The sequence below is a fragment of the Oncorhynchus keta genome, chromosome 27 (genome assembly GCF_023373465.1).
Source record: "Oncorhynchus keta strain PuntledgeMale-10-30-2019 chromosome 27, Oket_V2, whole genome shotgun sequence".
NCBI lineage: Eukaryota > Metazoa > Chordata > Actinopteri > Salmoniformes > Salmonidae > Oncorhynchus > Oncorhynchus keta.
In genome coordinates this window covers 47,515,405-47,540,300 of record NC_068447.1, presented here as the reverse complement: position 1 = coordinate 47,540,300, position 24,896 = coordinate 47,515,405, and the positions used below count along the sequence as shown (strand labels likewise).

The following is a 24,896-nucleotide window of genomic DNA, read 5'->3' as shown; positions in this document are numbered from 1 at the left end:
CAAACATACAAGTATTTTACACCATTTTAAAGAAACTTCTTGTAAATGCACCTAGTCACAGAAAACCATACAGCCATTTTCCAGCCAAGGAGAGGGCTCACAAAAGTCAGAAATAGTGATTAAATTCATCACTAACCTTTGATCTTCATCAGATGGCACTCACAGGACTTCATGTTATGCAATAAATGTGTGTGTTGTTCGATAAAGTTCATCTTTATGTCCAAAAACCTCATTTGAAATTGGTGTGTTATGTTTAGAAATGCATTGTTTCAAACAAACATCTGGTGAAAGTGCAGAGAGCCACATCAAATTACAGAAATAAACATTGATAAAAGATACAAGTGTCATGCATGGAATTATAGATAAACTTCTCCTTAATGCAACCGCTGTGTTAGATTTCAAAAAACCTTTACGGCGAAAGCTCACCTTGTGATTATGTTAGGTCAGCACCTAGCCACGGAAAGACATACAGCCATTTTCCAAAGGAGAGGTGTCAGAAAAGTCAGAAATAGCGTTATAAATATTCACTTCACTTTGATGATCGTTATGCACTCCCAGGAATCCCAGTTCCACAATAAATGTTTTTGTTCGATAAAGTCCATCATTTATGTCCAAATACCTACTTTTTGTTCGCACGTTTAGCCCAGTAATCCAAATGCTCAATGCGTGATCGCTTAGTTCTGACAAAAAGTTATTTATATTACAGTTTGTAGAAACATGTCAAATGATGTCTAGAATCAATCTTTAGGATGTTTTTAACATGAATCTTCAATAATATTTAAACAGGACAATTCCTTTGTCTTTAGAAATGAAAAGGAACGCAGCTACCTCTCTACATCACAGTAGAAGCCTGACACAATGTTCTAAAGACTGTTGACATCTAGTGGAAGCCTTAGGAAGTGCAATATGACCTACAAACCTCAGATTTCCCACTTCCTGGTTGGACTTTTTCTCCGGTTTTTGCCTGCCATATGAGTTGTGTTATACTCACATACATCATTCAAACAGTTTTAGAAACTTCAGAGTGTTTTCTATCCAAATTCTAGCTTTTGGTCCTGAGTAGCATGCAGTTTACTCTGGGCACCTTATTATCCAAGCTCGTCAATACTGCCCCCCCACCCCCGAGTCCCAAAGAAGTTAAGACCTAGCCACAGAAAAGCATTCCAGGTGACGCTAGTTGAGAGAATGCCAAGAGTGTGCAAAGCAATTTTCAGGGACCACTTTTGGCTCGTGAGCACTACTTTCAGAACTACTGGCTAAAAAGTATACAAAAATACAGGAGAATTGTACCATTTGTATTTTTCCATTTCTTCTGCATCTGTATATATCAACCATTTAGTATGTGTGATTAAGGAGGGCTGACCTAGAGCGGTGTATGTGAGACAAGGGCGGATCCTGAAGGGGCCCAGAGCTAGGACTTATTACAAAAATGTCTGAAGAGTGAATGGTTTGAGCTAGAAAGTACTAAAAGCTATATATGCAAATCTGAGACTCTCACAAAACGCAAATGTAACATATGGCTGTCACATATGTCACACAAAGCTCATTAGAAGGTATGGGGTTCTTCTACATAGATCATAGGAAATCCCAGAATATAGTGTCTATAATATTGTAATAAGTTCACATGTAGTTACTGTCACAAACTCCACATAGTTGCCACTGACTAGTTGGATATTCATTTTCCACTGAACAAGTCGTTTCTGTACTTACAGCATTCATATAAATACATTTTTATCAGGTTTTTTTTTCATTGACATTTATCAATAAAACTCATGAATGCAACTGTTTATATCAAATAGTTTTGATTTCTACTTGTAACCCGGGTTGTCCTGAAAAGAAGATGGTAAAACACATCATAGCGAGGCTAAATATAAGGGCTGGGCATGCAGATAAATAAAAGTCAGATAAATGAAAAGCTGATTTTTGCTGGGGTCTCGGGACCGATAGGGTAAAAGCAACACATATAGCCACGAAAACCATGAAACACAGGAAACCAACAGATACGCAATTTGTGAGTAGACAAAGTAGCCAAAGAGTCACACTGCTATATTTGAAGATGAGTGTCTGACATGGGAAGCGAACCGGCGATGTTTGGAGCCGTAAGCTGCTACCCTCTCGTGAACATATGCCACGTCGCCTCCCTACATATAACTATCTTGTACAAATGTCTAGAAAATAAGTCTAAAGCTGCCAATCAGGCTAAAGTAGCACATTGTAGCAATTTTTATTTGTTCTGGGTTAAATGACCTTTTTCCCCCATTCTCTCTCCTCTTTTCTCCCTCTCCTCTCCCAGGGACGTCATCAAGAGAATAGACCAGTCCGAGTTTGAGGGATTTGAATACATCAACCCTCTGCTGCTATCCGCAGAGGAGTCTGTATGAGGGAGAAGAGACCTCTTCTCCCACCTGTGTCTGTCCAGCCCCCCTCTCAGCCAAATCTATGAACAACTCCCTCTGGGATGGAGGGAGAACAAGAAACTCCCGGCTTTGCACGAGGTTCGAGGACATGAGTGCGAAAATGATACTTTTTTTTCTTCTTTGTGGATCCCCCATAATGCATTGCATTATTTTGTCACCTGGGGAAAACTCTTTGGAGGTGGTCAACATAAAAAAAAGGACACAGGAACATTCCCAAAACCTGGTTGTTGATTGTCTTCGCGTTTTTTGTTTGTTTCCCCAACAACTCCACCCCTGTGTCAGCAGCACGGCTGGCTATGTCATTTCAAAAACAGAAAGCGACTTCATTCTGTGCCTGCCATCGTAAAACAGATTTGACAGTCCCGCCCCTCGCATCCCTGGATGGAATATGACAGTTCTACGACTGGAACTTGAAGTTATGTGCACTTTTGTTTTGTTAATTCATTTTTTTTTTTTTTTTTTTTTTTACTTGTAGGAGGCTCCGCTGCCTCGAGCAAAATAAGAATGTACAATGACGAAGGAAAAAATGATGATACAAGTTATTGTGTATTATAATGTAGGTAGCAACTCCAAATTGATGATGCCTTTCTATTGATGCAAAGTGGCACGTTTTATTCATGACCATGAACTTTCTTTTTGTTCGTTTTCCTCAGCATTGATTTTCATTAACAGAAAAAAAAACTGAGACAAAAGTTTATTTTTATTTAAGAAGTGCCTCAAAGATCCAATCTACACCATGTTTCTGATTGCACTCATCGATTGTTCCAATTCCTTTCAGCTGCCTGGTGGGTTGGTCAAGAAAGCCAGTGGAACACATCGCGCATACAGACCAAGGGCCTCATTTCTAAAGGGTTTTTGTGCACAGATTTTATTGTAAATTGCGCATACACGTAAATGTAAATTATGCCAATGTTTTAAGAGTTAAATCTTTAACAACCTTGGGCTTGACAAGAAAATATGCAGTAGGAAGCATTTTTGTAGATCATCCAATACCCTGATAGCACAAAGAGGCAAACTATCATCTGTTGGTCAACAGAATTTTTGAAGGATAGTGCATGGTCCTCAGCACTGAAGTATGGGCAACTGTAAGTCTCTATACTTCAAACTTGAGAAGTCTGTTGCCATAGTCCTTTACCATTCACAGCATATAAAAAATGTAGTTGATCACCATAGATGCTGAGTGAAAGCTGTTTAATGGGGAAATATTTTTAAAGAACCTACTGAACACGCTGTTTGGCACGTGTGTTTTTCTGTTGCTCATTAGAAAAACGAGAATTCAGTCTTGGCGGTGTGTTTCCTGACCGATTCTGCGCTTGGGGAATGTTTACCCCCCATGAGACACTGTAGCCTAGTTCCCTTCCTCAAAATCTCCAGAATTAATCTAAGATAACTAAAGAAATCTGTCATTAATGTTGATGTTTGTGAAGAGGATGTTTAAGTGCAACTTTACATCCATTTTACATTTGGGGTAGTATTTCTAAAGTAAAACAAATGTGCGACATGTTGTCTTAAATTAACAAAGTCGGGCTGCTGGGCAGATCTGTCACATTGCTTATGCTATTGGATAGAGATAAATCACCGCAGCTGTTCACCCCATGTTAGTGGGCAAATGGACATTGTCAAATCAAAACCCAACCTTCATTTACCTGTTGTGGCGCACGGATGTTCCAAACTCCGTTTTTAGACAAGACTGACTTTATGACCAAAATGATCCTATTTACATGAGTCAATTTTGACACTAGAATAACTGTTTCTGACTCATATCGGTGCCACACAGGCCATTTTCAAAGGGATTCGTTGCTTTTTAAAGGCAGTCGCTCTTGAAATTGTGCATACTAACACTGAGAATTGATTGAATGCTTAAATTTAGTATAGCAACTGATTTTATAAATGAGGCCCAATGTCTTAGGTAGTAATCCAAATGGTTAAATCTTTAAAAAGGAATGAACGTTATGGAGCACAGTAGCCAGCCATGGTTCTGATGAAAACATGGTTACTCTTACCATTCTGTTGAAATACCAACCTGGTCTCAGAGCATTTTGTTTGTAAATCTGAGAATCCATTTTGTATGGTACAGTTGAAGTCGGAAGTTTACATACACTTAGATTAGTCATTAAAACACGTTTTTCAACCACTCCACAAAATGATTTCTTGTTAGCAAACTATAGTTTTGGCAAGTCGGTTAGGACATCTACTTTGTGCATGACACAAGTAATTTTTCCAACAATTGTTTACAGATTATTTCACTATATCACAATTCCCATGGGTCAGAAGTTTACATACACTAAGTTGACTGTGCCTTTAAACAGCTTGGAAAATTCCAGAAAAGTATGTCATGGCTTTAGAAGCTTCTGATAGGCTAATTGACATAATTTGATTCAAGTGGAGATGTACCTGTGAATATATTTCAAGGCCTACCTTCAAACTCAGTGTCTCTTTGCTTGACATCATGGGAAAAATCAAAAGAAATCAGCCAAGACCTCAGAAAAAACATTGTAGACCTCCACAAATCTGGTTAATCCTTGGGAGCAATTTCCAAACGCCTGAAGGTACCACGTTGATCTGTACAAACAATAGTAAGCAAGTATAAACACCATGGGACCAAGCAGACGTCATACCGCTCAGGAAGGAGACACATTCTGTCTCCTAGAGATGAACGTACTTTGGTGCGAAAAGTGCAAATAAATCCCAAAACAACAGCAAGGGACCTTGTGAAGATGCTGGAGGAAACAGGTACAAAATTATATATATCCACAGTAAAACTAGTCCAATATCGACATAACCTGAAAGGCCGCTCAGCAAGGAAGAAGCCACTGCTCCAAAACCTACATAAAAAAGCCAGACTATGGTTTGCAATTGCACATGGGGACAAAGATTGTACTTTTTGGAGAAATGTCCTCTGGTCTGATGAAACAAAAATAGAACTGTTTGGCCATAATGACCATTGTCATGTTTGGAGGAAAAAGAGGGAGGCTTGCAAGCCGAAGAACACCATCCCAACCGTGAAGCATGGGGGTGACAGCATCATGTTGTGGGGGTGCTTTGCTGCAGGAGGGACTGGTGCACTTCACAAAATAGATGGCATCATGAGAAAAGAAAATGATATGTATGAATATATTGAAGCAACATCTCAAGACATCAGTCAGGAAGTTCAAGCTTGGTCGCAAATGGGTCTTCCAAATGGACAATGACCCCAAACAGACTTCCAAAGTTGGGGAAAAATGGCTTAAGGACAACAAAGTCAAGGTATTGGAGTGGCCATTACAAAGCCCTGACCTCAATCCTATAGAAAATGTGTGGGTAGAACTGAAAAAGCATGTGCGAGCAAGGAGGCCTACAAACCTGAGTTAAACCAGCTCTGTCAGGAGGAATGGGCCAAAATCCACCCAATTTATTGTGGGAAGCTTGTGGAAAGCTACCCAAAACGTTTGACCCAAGTTAAATAATTTAAAGGCAATGCTACCAAATACTAATTGAGTGTATGTAAACTTCTGACCCACTGGGAATGTGATGAAAGAAATAAAAGCTGAAATAAATCATTCTCTCTACTATTATTCTGACATTTCACATTCTTAAAATAAAGTGTTGATCCTAACTGACTTATTAATACAGGTAATTCTCTACTAGGATTAAATGTCAGGAGTTTAAATGTATTTGGCTAAGGTGTATGTAAACTTCTGACTTCAACTGTATGTATTAATTTGTGGCTGTCCATCACCCATTTCTATTCGCTACCAATTTGCAAAATGTACAATATGTTACGATTTCTAGGTAAGTGGCATTAGTTAGTTAGCTAGGCTAGGGGTTAAGGTTCAAGTGTTAGGGAAAGGGTTCGCTAACATGCTAAATTGTTGCAAAGTAGCCCGTTATGAGATTTAAACTCACAACCTTTGGGTTGCTAGTCGTTCGCGTTACACTTCCACTCCGACCAACCACATTTTGGTATAGCCTTAAGTAACCATCTGTCTTATATAACCAAATGTAACATATCATACTAAATGGAGTGTCTTGGATTTACATACAGAATAATACGAAATGCTCAGACCAGGTTGGAAATGCAGTATAGAGCTACATCACGCCTGAATGATCGGATCTTTTAAGTTATTGTCTGCATATACTAGTGCACAATGTGACAAACCGTGTTGGATGCCTGTAACTGGCAGGCTGGTGATTTGGACTTTGCACCAGCAGAAGGCTACACTGATTCTAATAGTTCAGTTCAGGACTGGACATGGTGGTGGAGGAAGACATTGTCAAAGTGTACATGCTGACCTGCGCTACAACTGACCTGGGGTTAGTGAATAGGCAGAGCTCTACTGTCTCTACTGAGGGTTTTAGGAATGTTTCTTACACACACACACACACACCGAGAGATACAGATCATGTTGTGTGTACATATGTACATCCTTAAGGGAAGAAATGTATCAGGAAAGTCTAATATCATCCATACTAGACCCTTGAAGTGCATAAAGAAGAGATAACTTACTTCCCATATCAAATAAGGAACCAGTACTATCTTAAGTTGAGAGATCTAATGAAGTCCACAATGCATTGCCATCAATTAATAATTCAACACATTCAGTGCAAAGATAACCGAAATAACAATTTGCCTCTTAAGTCCCCAGCGAAAATGAGCTTTGAGATTAGAACGTTTGTGTTTCCTAGAGAAATGAAAAAGGCCTTTTTGGATGGGAATTATTTGATGAAATCTGACCCGCATTAATTTGATAACGGAGTAATAAGATTAATTAGATAATCCCAAGTTAAAGGGCTTCAATTAGCTGGCAGGCCAATATGTGAGTGAAAAGAAGGATGGTGGGAAACTGAGGGAGACGGAGAGAGATAATGAAGCTGTGGCATATTCACCGATTAGTCGCAAACTCGAAAGCACACACACACTTTTCAAGGACCAAGATTCTCTTCATCCATGTAAGGGGAGGTTAAACTTTTCCAAAGCCATCTCACTTTCGACAGCACATCAGTGTCACCATTCTTTGTTTTATTTATGAACTGTGTTTTATGTTGAACTCACAGAAATACATTCACTTGACATTGTCTCTTGGGGGACCAACGGATGAACTGAACCGGTACTTCTTGAAAATGTTCCTAACGCTACAGCAACGGCCATTAAAACCAGAAAAAGGGTTCATTTCAATTGTATTTCCTTGATTCCTCGCCTCCTCTCCTTCTAAAAATGCATTGGAGCAGAAGATCGGGAGTTCCTCCCAATACAATTGAGATTCACTCAGAGTATCTGTAAAAAAAACAATGAAAAAAACTTAGTCCATGATTTGTGTTCTAACATGTTTGCTGGTTGGATGTGCTTAATTCTGCTTTAACTCATCTCTGTAAATATCTGTAATTATTAAAAACAAAAATGGTTTCCCGTGAACTGATCACGTTTATTGGTTGTTTTTCTTTTTGCAGCAACATGAGGAAATCTTTCCACGCTCAATATTTGTCTCTGCAGTTTCTTTGGAAGAAACCCTGCAAAAATTGGAAAACCCTAGTTGTTAGATCTCTGGTCGCTAGTTTTAAAGAATCTACATTTTTGAAAAGCACATTTATTACTCATTCATAATTATTGCCATGCGGTTTCCTTGTGTGTTAATGTTCTATCCCATAGGGAAAAAATGGTTAAAGCTAGAATCCTTAGTACTTACATTCATTTTTGGACAAACATCTGTTTTGCTTTGTCATTATGGGGTATTGATTAGAAGAAAAACAAATATTCAATCCATTTTAGAATAAGGCTGTAATGTGGAAAAAGTCAAGGGGTCTGAATACTTAATGAATGCACTGTATACCCATTGATTCTTAAATAATATAACTTGTAAATGCCTCATGGGCTTAGTTCAACTGTCATACCCCTTCAGCACCTTATAAGCTTGTTATAAGCTTGTTTTACTCCAATGTTCGTAAACAAACACTTTATAGACTCAAATCATGGTTACAACTATAATGTTTATCATTAGGGCTGGCACAATTACCGTGTGTGGAACGAAGACTGAAGACGGGACGGCCGGGCATTCATGTGGTTGAGTCCGTTTCTGCGGTAACGTGGACTCTTTACAAAGTAATGAAACTTTGTTGCTCCTTGCTGAAACAAGCAAGGTGTAGCAAAAATGTTTTCGGTTGCCTAAGCAACACCCCCCTCCCTGCAGCAGCAGCACACAGAAATATAATGAATAGGCCCTGCATCGCAGTGCTAGCTATGCCACCAGAGATTCTGGGTTCGAGTCCAGGCTCTTTCGCGGCGCACAATTGGCCCAGCGTCGTCTGGGTTTGGCTGGCAGGGATATCCTTGTCGCATCGCAGGCCGGGTGCAGTGCACGCTGACACGGTTGCCAGGTGTACGGTGTTTCCTCCGACACATTGGTGTGGCTGGCTTCCGGGCTGGATGGGCATTGTGTCAAGAAGTGCGGCTTGGTTGGGTTGTGGACACATGGCTCTCGACCTTCACCTCTCCCGAGTCCGTACGGGGGTTGCAGCGATGAGATAAGACTGTAACTATTGGATACCACGAAATTGGGGTGAAAAATCCAAAAACATATATATAATGACTAGAACGGGCTTGGGAACTCTAACCCTGGCAATTTGGTCTGATAAACTCATGGATACACTCGCAATGACTGCCTGGTATTGATGACTGTTCATTCAAATTATGTTAACCAGAGCCATATATTTTGGGTGTGTTTGTAAATTCACTCTGGCTATCTACGCCGATTTCAGAGCACTCTCATCTGTGTGCCAGAGTGCAGAATAACTGATGAATTTACGAACGTGCAACAACCATTGAATATAACCGGTGTCAGTAAACGGGGGAGGGTTGTTGCCAGCAGCACAGTTAGTCCTTAAACTCTAGATAATGTGAAAACAGCCTAACCAGCTCTGCTAGGTCAAGTAAAATGGTCAGAATGAGGTGTTCGCTCATGTGTCCGCAAGTAGCTAGGAAGCTAGCCACCTTTAGCCAGTTAGCGTGGGTGCTTGACTGCTGTTGAGGTCAGAAGGCTCTGATCAACCCTACTCCTCCGCCAGTGTCCATTCTGAATGCTCCGAACTTATGAACAGACAATCTGACAACACTCAATTTACGAACGACCCAGAGTGAACTCTGACACACTGGAGGTAATGCAGCTTTAGAGTTAGAATGTTGAATTTTGTTCTAATTTTAGACATTCAGTTACAAAGCATTGTTTAAATATTACCCATGTAAAGTTAATGGGGAGGTAACATGGCTGCCATAGAATGTTGTCATATGTTGTCAGTGTCATGTAAAAGCATCATAATTCATTCTAGAGATTCGGTTTTAGTTAATATTCCCCACGTAATGTTAATGGGGCAGTTACATGGCTGCCGTAGAATGGTAAAGTGTCATGTAAATGCATCATAATGCAGAAACAGCAAACAACTCACTAAATACATAATCATTATTTCTATAGCGTTTTCATAAGAATCTGAAAGCGCTTCAAAAGCAAAAAAACAAACAAGCAACACATTATGAGTAGCCTAACTATAGTTAGGTCAACCAACAGAGGCCAAGTCTTTGGGTGCATCCTACAAAGATGGAGAGGGACAGTTCAGAGCTTGATCAGAGGAAGGTGGTCAGGGAGATGGTTGATGAAGAGTCTCGTGACGAGGGCTCCTCTGGGAACCAGTCGTGTAACTACTGGACTTGTAGCACCCACTTTGGTGATACCTCAGCAGCTCTGGGCAACCACACACTTTACTGCTTCTCCCATTCCTCTCAAGCTTCAGGTGACTCCTCCATTGGTGTTTTCAAAAGACCAGGAACTAGCAGCCAGTTTAAACAAAAATGCTGGTACGGTGTCCTGATGCATCATTCAAACAAAAACAATTAGCTAGCCCTGCCAAATATAGTTGACCTAACCAGCAGAAATATGCAATTAAACTCAATGTTATCAAAACAGCTGATTAGAAGCCACACAAAAACGTACAAATAATGAAATATGTACAGTGCATTGAGAAAGTATTCATACCTCTTGACTTATTCAACATTTTGTTGTTACAGGCTGAATTCAAAATGTATTAAAACAAAAATAACCCATCTACAGTCGTGGCCAAAAGTTTTGAGAATGACACAAATATTAATTTCCACAAAGTTTGCTGCTTCACTGTCTTTAGATATATTTGTCAGATGTTACTATGGAATACTGGAGTCTAATTACAAGCATTTCATAAGTGTCAAAGGCTTTTATTGACAATTACATGAAGTTGATGCAAAGAGTCAATATTTGCAGTGTTGACCCTTCTTTTTCAAGACCTCTGCAATCCGCCCTGGCATGCTGTCAATTAACTTCTGGGCCACATCCTGACTGATGGCAGCCCATTCCTGCACAATCGATGCTTGGAGTTTGTCAGAATTTGTGGGGTTTTGTTTGTCCACCCGCCTCTTGAGGATTGACCACAAGTTCTCAATTGGATTAAGGTCTGGGGAGTTTCCTGGCCATGGACCCAAAATATTGATGTTTTGTTCCTCGAGCCACTTCGTTATCACTTTTGTCTTATGGCAAGGTGCTCCATCATGCTGGAAAAGGCATTGTTTGTCACCAAACTGTTCCTGGATGGTTGGGAGAAGTTGCTCTCAGAGGATGTGTTGGTACCATTCTTTATTCATGGCTGTGTTCTTAGGCAAAATTGTGAGCCCACTCCCTTGGCTGAGAAGCAACCCCACACATGAATGGTCTCAGGATGCTTTACTGTTGGCATGACACAGGACTGATGGTAGCGCTCACCTTGTCTTCTCCGGACAAGCTTTTTTCCGGATGCCCCAAACAATCAGAAAGGGGATTCATTAGATAAAATTACTTTACCCCAGTCCTCAGCAGTCCAATCCCTGTACCTTTTGCAGAATATCCGTCTGTCCCTGATGTATATCCTGGAGAGAAGTGGCTTCTTGCTGCCCTACTTGACACCAGGCCACCCTCCAAAATTCTTCACCTCACACCTGCCTGTCATTCCTGAGCAAGCTCTGTACTGGTGGTGCCCCGATCCCGCAGCTGAATCACCTTTAGGAGACGGTCCTGGCGCTTGCTGGACTTTCTTGGGCGCCCTGAAGCCTTCTTCACAACAATTGAACCGCTCTCCTTGAAGTTCGTGATGATCCGATAAATGGTTGATTTAGGAATGTTTGCACATTAATTGAAAATGAAATGCAGAAATATCTCATTTTTATAGTGCTGTGAAAAACTATTTGCCCCCTTTTCTCTACTTGTGCATATTTTTACACTGAATTATCAGATCTTCAACCAAAACCTAATATTAGCTCAAGGGAACCTGAGTGAACAATTACATACTTATTTCATAAACAGTTATGCAACACCCAATGCCCCTGTGTGAAAAAGTAACTGCCCCATACACTAACTGTTTGTGGCACCTTTAGCTGCAAAGACTCCAACCAAACACTCCTGTAGTTGTTGATCAGTCTCTCACGTCACTGTGGAGGAATTTTGGCCCACTCTTCCATGCAGAACTGCTTTAACTCAGCTACATTTCTGGGTTTGATTTTGATCATTGTCTTGCTGCATGACACAGCTGCGCTTCAACTTCAGCTCACAGACAGATGCCCTGACATTCTCTGATACAAAGCAGAATTCATGGCAGGTCGTTCAGGTCCTGAGGAAGCAAAGCATCCCCAAACCATCACACTACCACCCCTTTGCTTGACCGTTGGTATGAGGTTCTTACTGTGGAATGCTGTGTTTGGTTTTAGCCAGGCATAATGGGACCCCTCATCCAAAAAGTGATACTTTTGAATCATCTGTCCATAGAACATTCTTCCAAGAGTCGTGATGATCATCCAGGTGCTTTCTGGCAAACTTGAGTCAACTTTTTGGACGGGTCCGATTTATGCCTGGCAAAAACAAAAACTATAACTAGGCCACTCAGGAACATTCACTGTCTTCTTGGTAAGCAACTCCCGTGAAGAGTTGGCCTTGTGTTTTGGGTTATTGTATTGCTGAAAGGTGAATTCATCTCCCAGTGTGTTGGAAAGAAGACAACCAGGTTTTCCTCTACGATTTTACATGTGCTAAGCTCCATTCCGTATATTTTTATCCTGAAAAACTCTATGCTTGAAAATATGGAGAGTGGTATTCAGTAATGTGTTGCATTGGATTTGCACTTTGTATTCAGGACAAAAAGTGAATTGTGAATTGATTTGTCACATTTTTTGCAGCATTACTTTAGTGCCTTTTTGCAAACAGGATGCATGTTTTGGATTTTTTTTAAATGCTGTAACAGTCTTCCATCTTCTCGCTCTGTCAATTAGGTTGGTATTGCAGAGTAACTACAATGTTGTTGATCCAACCTCAGGAGAAAACTATCACAGCTATTAAACTCTGAAACTGTTGTAAAGTCACCGTTGGCTTCATGGTGAAATCCCGGAGCGGTTTTCTTCCCCGCCGGCAACTGAGATAGGAAGGACACCTGTATCTTTGTAGTGACTGGGTGCATTGAAACACCACCCAAAGTGTAATTATATCGAACAAAAATAAACGCAACATATTGGTCCCATGTATCATGAACTGAAATAAAAAATCCCAGATATTTTCCATACACACAAAATGCTTAAACGTTTGTCAAAAATGTCTTTCTATCCCTGTTAGTGAGCATTTCTCCTTTGCCAAGATAATCAATCCACCTGACAGGTGTGGCATATCAAGAAGCTGATAAAACAGCATGGTCATTACACAGGTGCACCTTGTGCTGGGGACAATAAAATGCTACTCAAATGTGCAGTTGTGTATCACAAATCAAATCAAATGTTATTGCGAGTGTAGCGAAATGCTTGTGCTTCTAGTTCCGACAATGCAGTAATAACCAACAAGTAATCTAGCTAACAATTCCAAAACAACTACCTTATAGACAAGTGTAAGGGGATAAGAATATGTACATAAAGATATGAGTGAGTGATGGTACAGAGCGGCATAGGCAAGATACAGTAGATGGTATTGAGTGCAGTATATACATATGAGATGAGTATGTAAACAAAGTGGCATAGTTAGTGGCTAGTGATACATGTATTACATAAAGATGCAGTAGATGATAGAGTACAGTATATACATATGAGATGAATAATGTAGCGTATGTAAACATTATATTAGGTAGCATTGTTTAAAGTGGCAAGTGATATATTTTACATCAATTCCCATTATTAAAGTGGCTGGAGTTGAGTCAGTGTGTTGGCAGCAACCACTCAATGTTAGTGGTGGCTGTTTAACAGTCTGATGGCCTTGAGATAGAAGCTGTTTTTCAGTCTCTCGGTCCCAGCTTTGATGCACCTGTACTGACCTCGCCTTCTGGATGATAGCGGGGTGAACAGGCAGTGGCTCGGGTGGTTGTTGTCCTTGATCTTTATGGCCTTCCTGTGACATCGGGTGGTGTAGGTGTCCTGGAGGGCAGGTAGTTTGCCCCCGGTGATGCGTTGTGCAGACCTCACTACCCTCTGGAGAGCCTTACGGTTGTGGGCAGAGCAGTTGCCGTACCAGGCGGTGATACAGCCCGACAGGATGCTCTCGATTGTGCATCTGTAGAAGTTTGTGAGTGCTTTTGGTGACAAGCCGAATTTCTTCAGCCTCCTGAGGTTGAAGTGGCGCTGCTGCACCTTCTTCATGATGCTGTCTGTGTGGGTGGACCAATTCAGTTTGTCTGTGATGTGTACGCCGAGGAACTTAAAACTTACTACCCTCTCCACTACTGTCCCATCAATGTGGATAGGGGGGTGTTCCCTCTGCTGTTTCCTGAAGTCCACAATCATCTCCTTAGTTTTGTTGACGTTGAGTGTGAGGTTATTTTCCTGACACCACACTCCGAGGGCCCTCACCTCCTCCCTGTAGGCCGTCTCGTCGTTGTTGGTAATCAAGCCTACCACTGTTGTGTCGTCCGCAAAAAGATGATTGAGTTGGAGGCGTGCGTGGCCACGCAGTCGTGGGTGAGCAGGGAGTACAGGAGAGGGCTCAGAACGCACCCTTGTGGGGCGCCAGTGTTGAGGATCAGTGGGGTGGAAATGTTGTTGCCTACCCTCACCACCTGGGGGCGGCCCGTCAGGAAGTCCAGTACCCAGTTGCACAGGGCGGGGTCGAGACCCAGGGTCTCGAGCTTGATGACGAGCTTGGAGGGCACTATGGTGTTAAATGCCGAGCTGTAGTCGATGAACAGCATTCTCACATAGGTATTCCTCTTGTCCAGATGGGTTAGGGCAGTGTGCAGTGTGGTTGAGATTGCATCGTCTGTGGACCTATTTGGGCGGTAAGCAAATTGGAGTGGGTCTAGGGTGTCAGGTAGGGTGGAGGTGGTATGGTCCTTGATTAGTCTCTCAAAGCACTTCATGATGACGGAAGTGAGTGCTACGGGGCGGTAGTCATTTAGCTCAGTTACCTTAGCTTTCTTGGGAACAGGAACAATGGTGGCCCTCTTGAAGCATGTGGGAACAACAGACTGGGATAGGGTTTGATTGAATATGTCCGTAAACACACCAGCCAGCTGGTCTGCGCATGCTCTGAGGGCGCGGCTGGGGATGCCGTCTGGGCCTGCAGCCGTGCAAGGGTTGACACGTTTAAATGTTTTCCTCACGTCGGCTGCAGTGAAGGAGAGTCCGCATGTTTTAGTTGCGGGTCGTGTCAGTGGCACTGTATTGTCCTCAAAGCGGGCAAAAAAAGTTATTTAGTCTGCCTGGGAGCAAGACATCCTGGTCCGTCACTGGGCTCGTTTTATTTTTGTAATCCGTGATTGACTGTAGACCCTGCCACATACCTCTTGTGTCTGAGCCGTTGAATTGAGATTCTACTTTGTCTCTATACTGACGCTTAGCTTGTTTGATTGCCTTGCGGAGGGAATAGTTACACTGTTTGTATTCGGTCATGTTTCCGGTCACCTTGCCCTGATTAAAAGCAGTGGTTCGGGCTTTCAGTTTCACGCGAATGCTGCCATCAATCCACGGTTTCTGGTTTGGGAATGTTTTAATCGTTGCTATGGGAACGACATCTTCAACGCACGTTCTAATGAACTCGCTCACCGAATCAGCGTATTCGTCAATGTTGTTGTCTGACGCAATACGAAACATATCCCAGTCCACAACATAATGCCACAGATGTCTGAAGTTGAGGGAGCGTACAATTGGCATGCTGACTGCTGGAATGTCCACAAAAACTGTTGCCAGAGAATTTAATGTTAATTTCTCTACCACAGTGTCATTTCAGAGAACCACGTGCAACCACGCTAGCCCAGGACCTCCACCTCTGGCTTCATCTGCAGGATTGTCTGAGACCAGCCACCCGGACAGCTGATGAAACTGGGTTTGCACAACCAAATAATTTCTGCACAAACAGTCAGAGATAGTCTCAGGGAAGCTCATCTGTGTGCTCACAGTCCTCACCAGGGTTTTGATCTGACTGTAGTTCAGCATAACGGACTTCAGTGGGCAAATGCTCACTTTTGATGGCCACTGGCATGCTGGAGAAGTGTGCTCGTCATTGATGAATCCTGGTTTCAACTGTACCGGACAGATGGCAGACAGCGTGTATAGCATCGTGCGGGCGAACGGTTTCCTGATATCAATGTTGTGAACAGTTCTTCATACTAACCAAACATGTTACCCATTGAGAATGTTTGGGATGCTCTGGATCAACGTGTACGACAGCATGTTCCAGTTCCCGCCAATATCCAGCAACTTCGCACAGCCATTGAAGAGGAGTGGGACAACATTCCACAGGCTACAATCAACAGCCTGATCGACTCTATGTGAAGATGTCGCACTGCAAGAAGCAAATGATGGTCACACCAGATACTGACTGGTTTTGTGATGCACGCCCCTGCCTTTTTTTTAACAAGGTATTTGTGGCCAACACGCAGTGTATTAGGGAAATTAGTCAAACCCCTTGACTTTTTCCACATTTTTGTTATGTTACAGAATTATTCTAACATGGATTAGATAACCATGTTTTTCTCATCAATCTACACACAATACCCCATAATGACAAAGCAAAAATGTTTTTAGAATTTTTGTAGAAAATAAGAAACATACCTTATTTACATAGGTATTCAGGCCCTTTGCTATGAGACTCGAAATTGAGCTCAGGTGCATCCTGTTTCAGGATCGAGGGAAAGATGAACGGAGCAAACTACATTGAAATCCTTGATGAAAACCTGTTCCAGAGAGCTCAGGACTGGGGCAAAGGTTCAGCTTCCAAAAGGACAACGACTGTAAGCACATAGCCAAGACAACTCAGGAGTGGCTTCGGCACAAGTCTCTGAATGTCCTCGAATGGCCCAGCCAGAGCCCGGACTTGAACCCGATCGAACATGTCTCAAGAGACCTAAAATTAGCTGTGCAGCGATGCTCCCGATCCAACCTGACAGAGCTTGAGAGTATCTGCAGAGAAGAATGGGAGAAACTCCCCAAATGCAGGTGTGCCAAGCTTGTAGCATCACACCTAAGACTCGAGGCTGTAATTGCTGCCAAAGGTGCTTCAACAAAGTGCTGAGTAAAGGGTCTGAATAGTTATGTAAATATGATCCGTTTTTTATTTGTAACATTTGCAAAAAATTCTAGACCTGTTTTTGCTTTGTCATTATGGGGTATTGTGTGAAGACTGATGGAAAAAGAAAACATTTAAACCATTTTAGAATATGGCTATAACTTAATGTGGAAAAAGTCAAGGGGTCTGAATACTTTCCAAATGCACATCTATATTCCCAGTAATGTGAATTCCATAGATTAGGGCCTAATTTATTTATTTCGATTGATTGATTTCGATTTTGATTTTACTGGAACTCAGTAAAATCTTTGAAAATGTTGCCTTTATATTTTTGTTCAGTGTAATAGCTTCACCATGCTCAAAGGGATATTCAATGTCTGCATTTATCCATCCACCAATAGGTGTCCTTCTGTGTGAGGTATTGGAAATCCTCCCTGGTCCTTGTGGTTGAATCTGTGTTTGAAATTCACTGCTCGACTGAGGGACCTGACAGATAAGTGTTTAATTTGATTTGTGTGTGTGGGGTACAGAGATGGGGTCGTCATTTAAAAATCTAATTAAACACTTTTTTGCACACAAAGTGAGTCCATGCAAGTTAATTTACTTGTTAAGCACATTTTTACTCTTGAACTTATTTAGGCTTGCCATAACAAAGGGGTTGAATAATTATTGACTGAAGACATTTCAGATTTTCATGAATTTGTCAAATAAAATAAACAAACAGAATTCCAGTTATGGGGTATTGTGACATTATGGGGTGTTGAGGCCAGTGACAACAAATCTCAATTGAATCCATTTTAAATTCAGGCTGTAACACAAAATGTGGAAAAGGTAAAGGGGTGTGAAGACTTTCTGAAGGCAGTATTTACAGGAGCTCTCTGCTTAGGCTACCATGGCAACTACTTCTACAGGGTACACTTCCTGCTTTGCTCCTCGCTTTGGCCGTTTGTTGACTTGAATGGGGACGCCCATTCTGTTCATTCTATTTCTATGGCAGCATATGCAGTTAGGAGCGGAGGAGAGAACAAAATGTGTATCTGAATGAAGCAATATGGGACCCATCAGAGATCGTTTCCAACCATAGCGATGGGAAGTGGTACACCTCATAAATGCTTAGTGGCAGGTGTGCCCTCTATCCATCTCTATGATTCCAACCTTGTAGTGCATGATGATAGGTTAGTGGGAAGGGGCGGAGGTGGGACAGTAAGTCTGTAAATCTTACAAAGGGTAAAGTCGGGTTTTTGCTCCAGCCAACAGTAACACAATATTCTACAAATTAAACCCATGACTGAAGACTAGATGATCAGTAGAATCACATACTGTGTTTTACTGTTGTCTGCACCCACCGTCCATCACAGGGGGATAGACACCACTGGACACCACGACCAACTAGCCAAACAACAGGGTGAGCAGAGTGAAACTAACTCCTCATTAGAGCACACTGTAGCAAAACATTTTGTGACGGATGGCAAAAACAAGCATTTCCGATAGCACCTCCCCAATTCAGTCCATTTTCTTCTGTTTTGTACCTAGTGAACACGACCCAAATGTGGTACAACAGCCAGCTGGCTGTCCTTCCAGACCTCCATCCATCCTTGGTGTCAGAGGAAGACTCTGTGGACTATCACCAGGTCATGTCGAGGGTCATCTCCGACAGACACTTGGCCAGGTGGCTGTCACAGTCCATCTGAGTGAACCTGGAGAGATGGATGGACAGCATTTCAGTCATTTGTCTTTTATCAACCCAGGTGGTTCAAATCTCTTTCCACAGGAGAAATCTGTCCTAAGAAGGCAGCAATCAAATATTTCTTACAGAAGAAAAAATAAAGTAACAATTCGAGGCCTACTTTAAAGCGGCAGTCTATAATCATAACCGCCAATGTAGTACCTTCAATGATCACAACATTCATTGCATGTATTGTATCGATATGATGCTCAAGCTCGACACAACTGTCGACTGCACTGAATCTGGATGGAACAGGCATCTTTTCAGTGTCTCTTCTTGAGCTTCAGTGCTTTCAGCTTATTAACTTCAGATTGCTACTGCTGCTCTCCTGCTGGGCCCGCTCGCACAGTGTGTGTCTCATGTACTTTTTACATGCCCTGTTTTAAAGGCCTACTGAGATTTACTCTCAGTATCTCTCGCTCCCTCTCATTCTCCCTCTCGATCACTCTTTCTGCATCTCTCTATGTCATTCTGCTGGAGGGTAATGCGCGGGCAGAGTCCTCTCCAGGAGAGAGAGACTGAGGAAGAAAAAAATGGAGCAGAGTTATTTTGCTCCAAATCATGTACTTTCTAAAAACCCTTGTCACCCGTACCCTCCTGCACTCATGCACACTAAACACACACACACGACGGATAAATGCCGTTATAGAGAAAAAGCTCTTCATATTTCTAAACGAGAGATAAAGAGACCCCTCTCTCTTCCCCCTTCTAGGTCACTCTCCTCTTCCTTCTATCTCTCCATACAGTGGAAGCCATTGTTCCTGCTAGTCCAGCCAAGAGAGAGAGAGAGAGAGATAGTTGGGAGGGGAGTACAGCGGGGTTGTGTGGCCAAGCCAAGGTACACAGAGCTGGCTAGGGGAGCAGACCATGATGCGGGGCCAGACCCAGGCCAGGCCCTGGCCAACACAAAGGCCGGTCTGTTCAGAAAGAGAGTAAAACGAGAGCGAGAGGGATCCAGCTCTCGTACCACTGGCCCCGAGCCCTGCTTTTTAGCCCCGTCATTCATTCACTCCTCCTCTACCTCACTTAAAACAGCCTGGCTTTTTTGACCCATTTCAATTAATGATTTACTGTGTACTTTTCTTCAACCCACTTCCTTTCCACTGTTTACATGCAAACCCAGCATGGTCCGCTATGCAATCAAGGATGTAACATTTTAAAATTCTGTCTAGGATGTATATCCTAGAGCTACATTTTTAAATGCCCTGCATATGTGAAAGAATGGAATCCATACAGTCAATGGTTATACCTTGGATTTGTCAGACACCAAGGTTTTACCTCTGCAGAAGAGCAGCCAACTACCATTGAATTTGAGTATGTAGGAAGGAAAGTAGTTTAAGGCAGCAGGCATATGGGAAAGAGAGAGAGCAGATGAGTGTGCTGAATACAGAGTAGAGGTCGGCCGATTATGATTTTTCAATACCGATTACCCATGCAGAACAAGGGAAACAACCACTCCAAGGCTAAGAGCGAGCGAGTGACGTTTGAAACGCTATTAGCGAGCACTAACTAGCCAGCCATTTCACTTAGCTTACACCAGCCTCATCTCGGGAGTTGATAGGCTTGAAGTCATAAACAGCGTAATGCTTTGCGCACAACGAAGAGCTGCTGGCAAAACGCACGAAAGTGCTGTTTGAATGAATGTTTACACGCCTGCTTCTGCCTACCACCGCTCAGTCAGATACTTAGATACTTGTATGCTCAGTCAGATTATACGCAACGCATGACACGCTAGATAATATCTAGTAATATCATCAACCATGTGTAGTTAACTAGTGATTATGATTGATTGATTGTGTTTTATATGATAACTTTAATACTAGCTAGCAACTTACCTTGGCTTACTGCATTCGCGTAACAGGCAGGTCGTTATTGTGTTGGACTAGTTAACTGTAAGGTTGAAATATTGGATCCCCCGAGCTGACAAGGTGAAAATCTGTCGTTCTGCCGCTGAACGAGGCAGTTAACCCACCGTTCCTAGACAGTCATTGAAAATAAGAATGTATTCTTAACTGACTTGCCTAGTTAAATAAAGATATAAAGATTAAATAAAGGTGTCAAAAAAAAAACACACAAAAAAAAAAAATCGGCAAAATCGGTGTCAAAATACAGATTTCCGATTGTTATGAAAACTTGAAATCGGCACTAATTAATCGGCCATTCCGATTAATCGGTCGACCTCTAATACAGAGAGGTTGAAGAGCCAGGCAGCCCTAACTTACCCAGCTGGAAACGGCACCAGGCACATGGGGCAGCTCTGCATTGCCCTTCCTCCTCCTCCTTTGCCAGCAATCCAATCAGCTCTGCCCATCCCAGACATCCCTTCCTCCCTTTTCTCCCCCTCCGCCTCCGCCTCCTCCATGGGAGCAGCAGTGAAGCTGTCAGAGGTAGAGGATGTGGCATCCACCTGGTTTGCAGGTAGCTGCAGCCTCTTCATCCCCCTCTTCTCGCCCTCCTCTCCTCCACCCTTTCTTGCTTCTGCTGGTAATGATGACCCTCTGTTCCCTGCTCTGATGAATAGCTGAGGAATAGAGGGGTGACTCTCCTTCTCTCCTCCTGGTCGCCTGGCTGAAGGGTGGGGTCTGGCCGCTGCCGTGTTTTGCCCTCCTTCCCCTCGTTTTGTGTCCTTTCTGGATGACACTCCCCCTCCACTCCATGGGCCTCCCCTTCCGTAGCTAGAAGGCACTTGGGCTCCCAGACTTGGTGGTCTGGGGCGGCCAGTACCACTACTACTGGTCCCCTCTCCGGGCCCCTCGAGACAGGGAGCAGACTTCGAAGGAGGGCCATTGATGGTGGATGTTGTCTGACTAGTCTGTACTGGGACTGGGAGGAGAGTCTTTTCCAGCCCAGGAGAAGGATTGAGAGGAGAGTCTGGGGTGGAACAGTGTGGGGCCGTGGGAGTACTCAGAGGAGAGGAGGGAGAGGAGGGCAAGGGAGTCATGTCCTCACTGACGCTACACCATCTCCATTCAATCTGCTCGTCTACATTAGAGCTCTGAAACACAGAGAAAGACAGAGAGAGAGAGAGAAAGAAAGGGGGAAATGTGTGGGGGGGTAGGTTTGACAGAAAGAAAGGAGAGAGGCAGAAAGGGAGGGTGAGTGAAATGATAGGGAGACGAGAGCAATAGAAAGGAGGGAGAATGGGAAGGAGAGAGCCAGAGAGTGGGGGGCATGAGTAACTTTGTCCCCATCAAGCAGGGCCCTTGAGATCCTCTCAAATGTGACTAAGTCTAATGTGTCCAAATACGTAATAAGGAAGGACTGGGAGTGTTAAAAGAAAAAGTGACGCTAGCCTTGGAGTTGCTAGCCCAGCGGCACATCACACATCATTTCATCCAGTCTTTCGTCTGGGCCATATGTCTGTCACATAGGGGCTTAGCTTGCTCCTTTAGTTGGTAGCTAGCAGGGCTTTTCTAAGAGAAGCTCACTGGAGTCAATTATTCAGCAAATGCAAGGTTGCATCAGCTACCTGTCAAAGTGATTGGTTCATGTGGCGTGCGTGACCCAGAACTGCCACTGTCTGACCGGAGTTCAGAGAGCCAGCGCCAGCCAGCAGGCTATAGCCGTCTGGGAGGTCAACAGTGACCACCATTTTAGTCAGCTCAGCAGTACTCAACGACACATTGTTTTTCTCCTCTACTGGTCTAGTGCAGAGTGCTGTTCAAAAAACAGCTATTGTATGTGAGAGAAATTTCAATTTTCTGAGATATTCCCTGTTTAGTCCTGCATGGTACAAGGTGGAATCGGCACAACAGTGGTGGTTGAGAGTTGAGAAATCATCGCTAACCAGGTTTTCATCCAACCTTTTTATTTGAGTAAAGTATAAGCCGGATAAAAAAATGTCACGACAGGCCTGATAGAAACCTATTAGTAAACTGTCCAAATGGGAGAGAAGGGCAAGGGAGTAATGTCCTTACTGAGGCTACATCATCTCCATTCACTCTGCTGGCAAGCTGATCACTTCAATTAGCAATGTTAGCAAGCTCATCTGGCTAACTACAATCTTATTGGTTGAAGAATTGTTCTGACTTCAAAAGCACTTGAACACAATCATGGTTGGACTTTCGACTTCCCATGAGCACGTGAAGCCATCTTAAATTAGGCTACAGATGAAATAAGTTATGATGAACTTCACAGAGCGGTAAAAAACTGCAGTGATGAGCTCGATGCTCCTTTCCAATAAATATTGAGGGTCTTATTCTGGTGACATGATGATGGCGCTTGGCTGCCATTTGACAGATCAAAATAGTCTCGCTCTTATACATAATAATCTCAATGTAGACTAGACAATCCGAACACTCTACCAGCATTGTATCTGCGAGCTGTTAGCTAGAGCACAGGTGCCAAGTCCAGAGTAGGCACATATGCTATTTAACACAACCGTTTTCTAAGCTAAAAAAAAGTACATTTGACTTGCACTTCGTCAAGCATTGCTTTTTTTTAATCCACAAGTCAGTTTGATGGAAACACCACAGGTGGGGAAAATGCACATTTCTTTATGTAGATTTTTATTTTTGTATGAAAATCTGTCTCCAATTGGATGGAGAATTAGCTACTTATAGTGAGATTGCTAACTTTGTAAATAAAAGCTTTTGCTCAAGCCATACAACACGCTACATTAATAAAGGTCTAGATTTAAGGCGATGACCAGTTGATTAGGACAATCTATTACTGATTGGTAGAAACAAAGTCCTGCGCCAACACAACTATTGAGATGGCTAACTCACCAGTGTGGAGGCTGTTGGAAGGTCAGGGACTGGGTCCCAGGGGTGAGCGTCAAGACAGGGAAGAGCAGAGCTCAGAGTCAGGGCCCAGAGACTCTCAACTGCAGCCAGGTCACCGCTGGACCACCACGTCTCTGAAGGGACCACGGATCTACAGAACACAGAAATATGACTAGTAAAGAAAACACGAGCAATTATGTTTCTTAATTTAATATGGACTTGTCTATGAGAGCCAACCACTATCTATTTGAAATGAAGACAATGCATTGCAATCAAGGAAGACACGATCTTCTTGTCACCACAGCACAGACTAATTTTTGAAGCTAATGTTCAATCTCTGTATCAGTTATACATATTCTGTATTGCAATATAAACAAGAGTAAATCGTGATTAGGGGGAGCTAGACAGATGGCTAACGTGACTGCTCGCATACCTCGTTGAACGCAAGCTTTTAATCGATGCACTGGGACTTTCGTTGTTCTTTATCAGCGTGTTCCTGGAAAATATATCAGTTAGGGGCTCCTCGATAGACAATTTCTTTCTTTTTAGTTTTGACTTTGGGCATTTCTCAGCCATATCTCTCTAGTCTGCCACAGTTATACTTTTCGCGGCATTGACCGAACAGCACAGACTTCCGTGTTTGTGTGATGACGTCAGTGCGCAGGCACACTCGTCCGGTGAAACATGCAAGTAGGTCTCCGACACCGGATAAAAAGTCGCAGATTGAAAGTTATTTGGAACATTGGATCAATCCGGCAAACTCGATGGTTCAAATGTTCATTTATTGAGAAATTGCACTAAGCTATTTACCAGCAAAGCTTGCTCCTCAACACAAATAAAGTGAGCCAATTTGCTTTCCAGAATACTAACCAACATATTGCATTCACAATATCGGCCACTGGGAAATGTACATTTATAATTTGTATATCTACTCCAATTAGTTACAGTTTATGAACTTTCTGCAATTGTATAGTTCATATGCTTCTCTCTTGATGTCATTCCTAGGTTTATAAAAGATGTTGTTGTTATTTGTACAATAACTAACAGTAAGTAAGAAAGGATCATTTTTACTTTACAATGATATACAGGAAAAATCTATATGCTTTTAATTCTTCCTGACTTTATTATTGTACCACACTGTAGTCAGCGGTGTAGGTCACTCAGGGTCAATGCAAGGGTTGAGTTATGCAATGGCCATTATAGCCTGTTATTATACTGTCATCCTAGAACACAGAACTAGGTGGTGGAAAGTTGAAGTCATATAATAGTGGGACTTTCTAAGCTAAGCTTTGAGACAAAAGCGAGGACGAACAGAAAGAACAGCTATGGGGGTTATGTAATGGAAAAGACAAGGAAAAAAGCTTAAAGGATGGAAGGAAAAGAAAAGCGAGAGGAGGGAACAGGGAAAAATAACACTATGGGAAAACCTGCCACTTTGAAAATAGGTGAGGACAATTTTGAAACAGTGCCCCAGAAGATGAGAATTCCAGAGGGCTAGATTGCTGACATGGGTAGTCCTTTACCGCAGAGG

At 42.6% G+C, this 24,896-nt stretch overlaps 2 protein-coding genes across 3 annotated transcripts in view; one reads left to right on the top strand and one right to left on the bottom strand.

Moving 5' to 3' along the window:
* The window catches only part of LOC118360221 (protein kinase C zeta type), a 167,805-nt gene extending 159,983 nt beyond the window's left edge, over positions 1-7,822 (top strand). The window contains 1 exon segment of the mRNA XM_035739493.2: positions 2,294-7,822. Within this exon segment, the coding sequence (XP_035595386.2) occupies positions 2,294-2,381 (88 nt within the window). The 3' untranslated portion in view covers positions 2,382-7,822.
* Positions 7,823-17,515: 9,693 nt separating this feature from the next.
* Positions 17,516-24,031, bottom strand: si:ch73-70k4.1 (translation initiation factor IF-2). Of its 2 annotated transcripts, none has more exons than XM_035739491.2 (4): positions 23,799-24,028; positions 23,369-23,516; positions 20,864-21,636; positions 17,516-18,612 (listed from the first exon to the last, which is right to left on the bottom strand). In XM_035739491.2, exons 1-4 carry the CDS (start codon positions 23,939-23,941, stop codon positions 18,540-18,542), a joined length of 1,137 nt encoding a protein of 378 aa, XP_035595384.1. In that variant the 5' UTR covers positions 23,942-24,028; the 3' UTR covers positions 17,516-18,539. The 2 variants fall into 2 exon arrangements, with proteins under 2 accessions (XP_035595384.1, XP_052338519.1); XM_052482559.1 differs by lacking the exon at positions 17,516-18,612 and adding an exon at positions 20,467-20,618 and having other exon boundaries at positions 23,799-24,031.
* Between the last annotated feature and the right edge of the window lie 865 nt (positions 24,032-24,896).

Excerpts from the sequence above, each read along its gene's own strand:
- si:ch73-70k4.1 (XM_052482559.1), bottom strand. The coding sequence starts at position 23,941 with ATGGCTGAGAAATGCCCAAAGTCAAAACTAAAAAGAAAGAAATTGTCT. Across the intron at positions 23,517-23,798 it reads AAAAGCTTGCGTTCAACGAG|ATCCGTGGTCCCTTCAGAGA; the intron begins GTATGCGAGCAG and ends TGTGTTCTGTAG. Across the intron at positions 21,637-23,368 it reads TTCCAACAGCCTCCACACTG|AGCTCTAATGTAGACGAGCA; the intron begins GTGAGTTAGCCA and ends TCTGTGTTTCAG.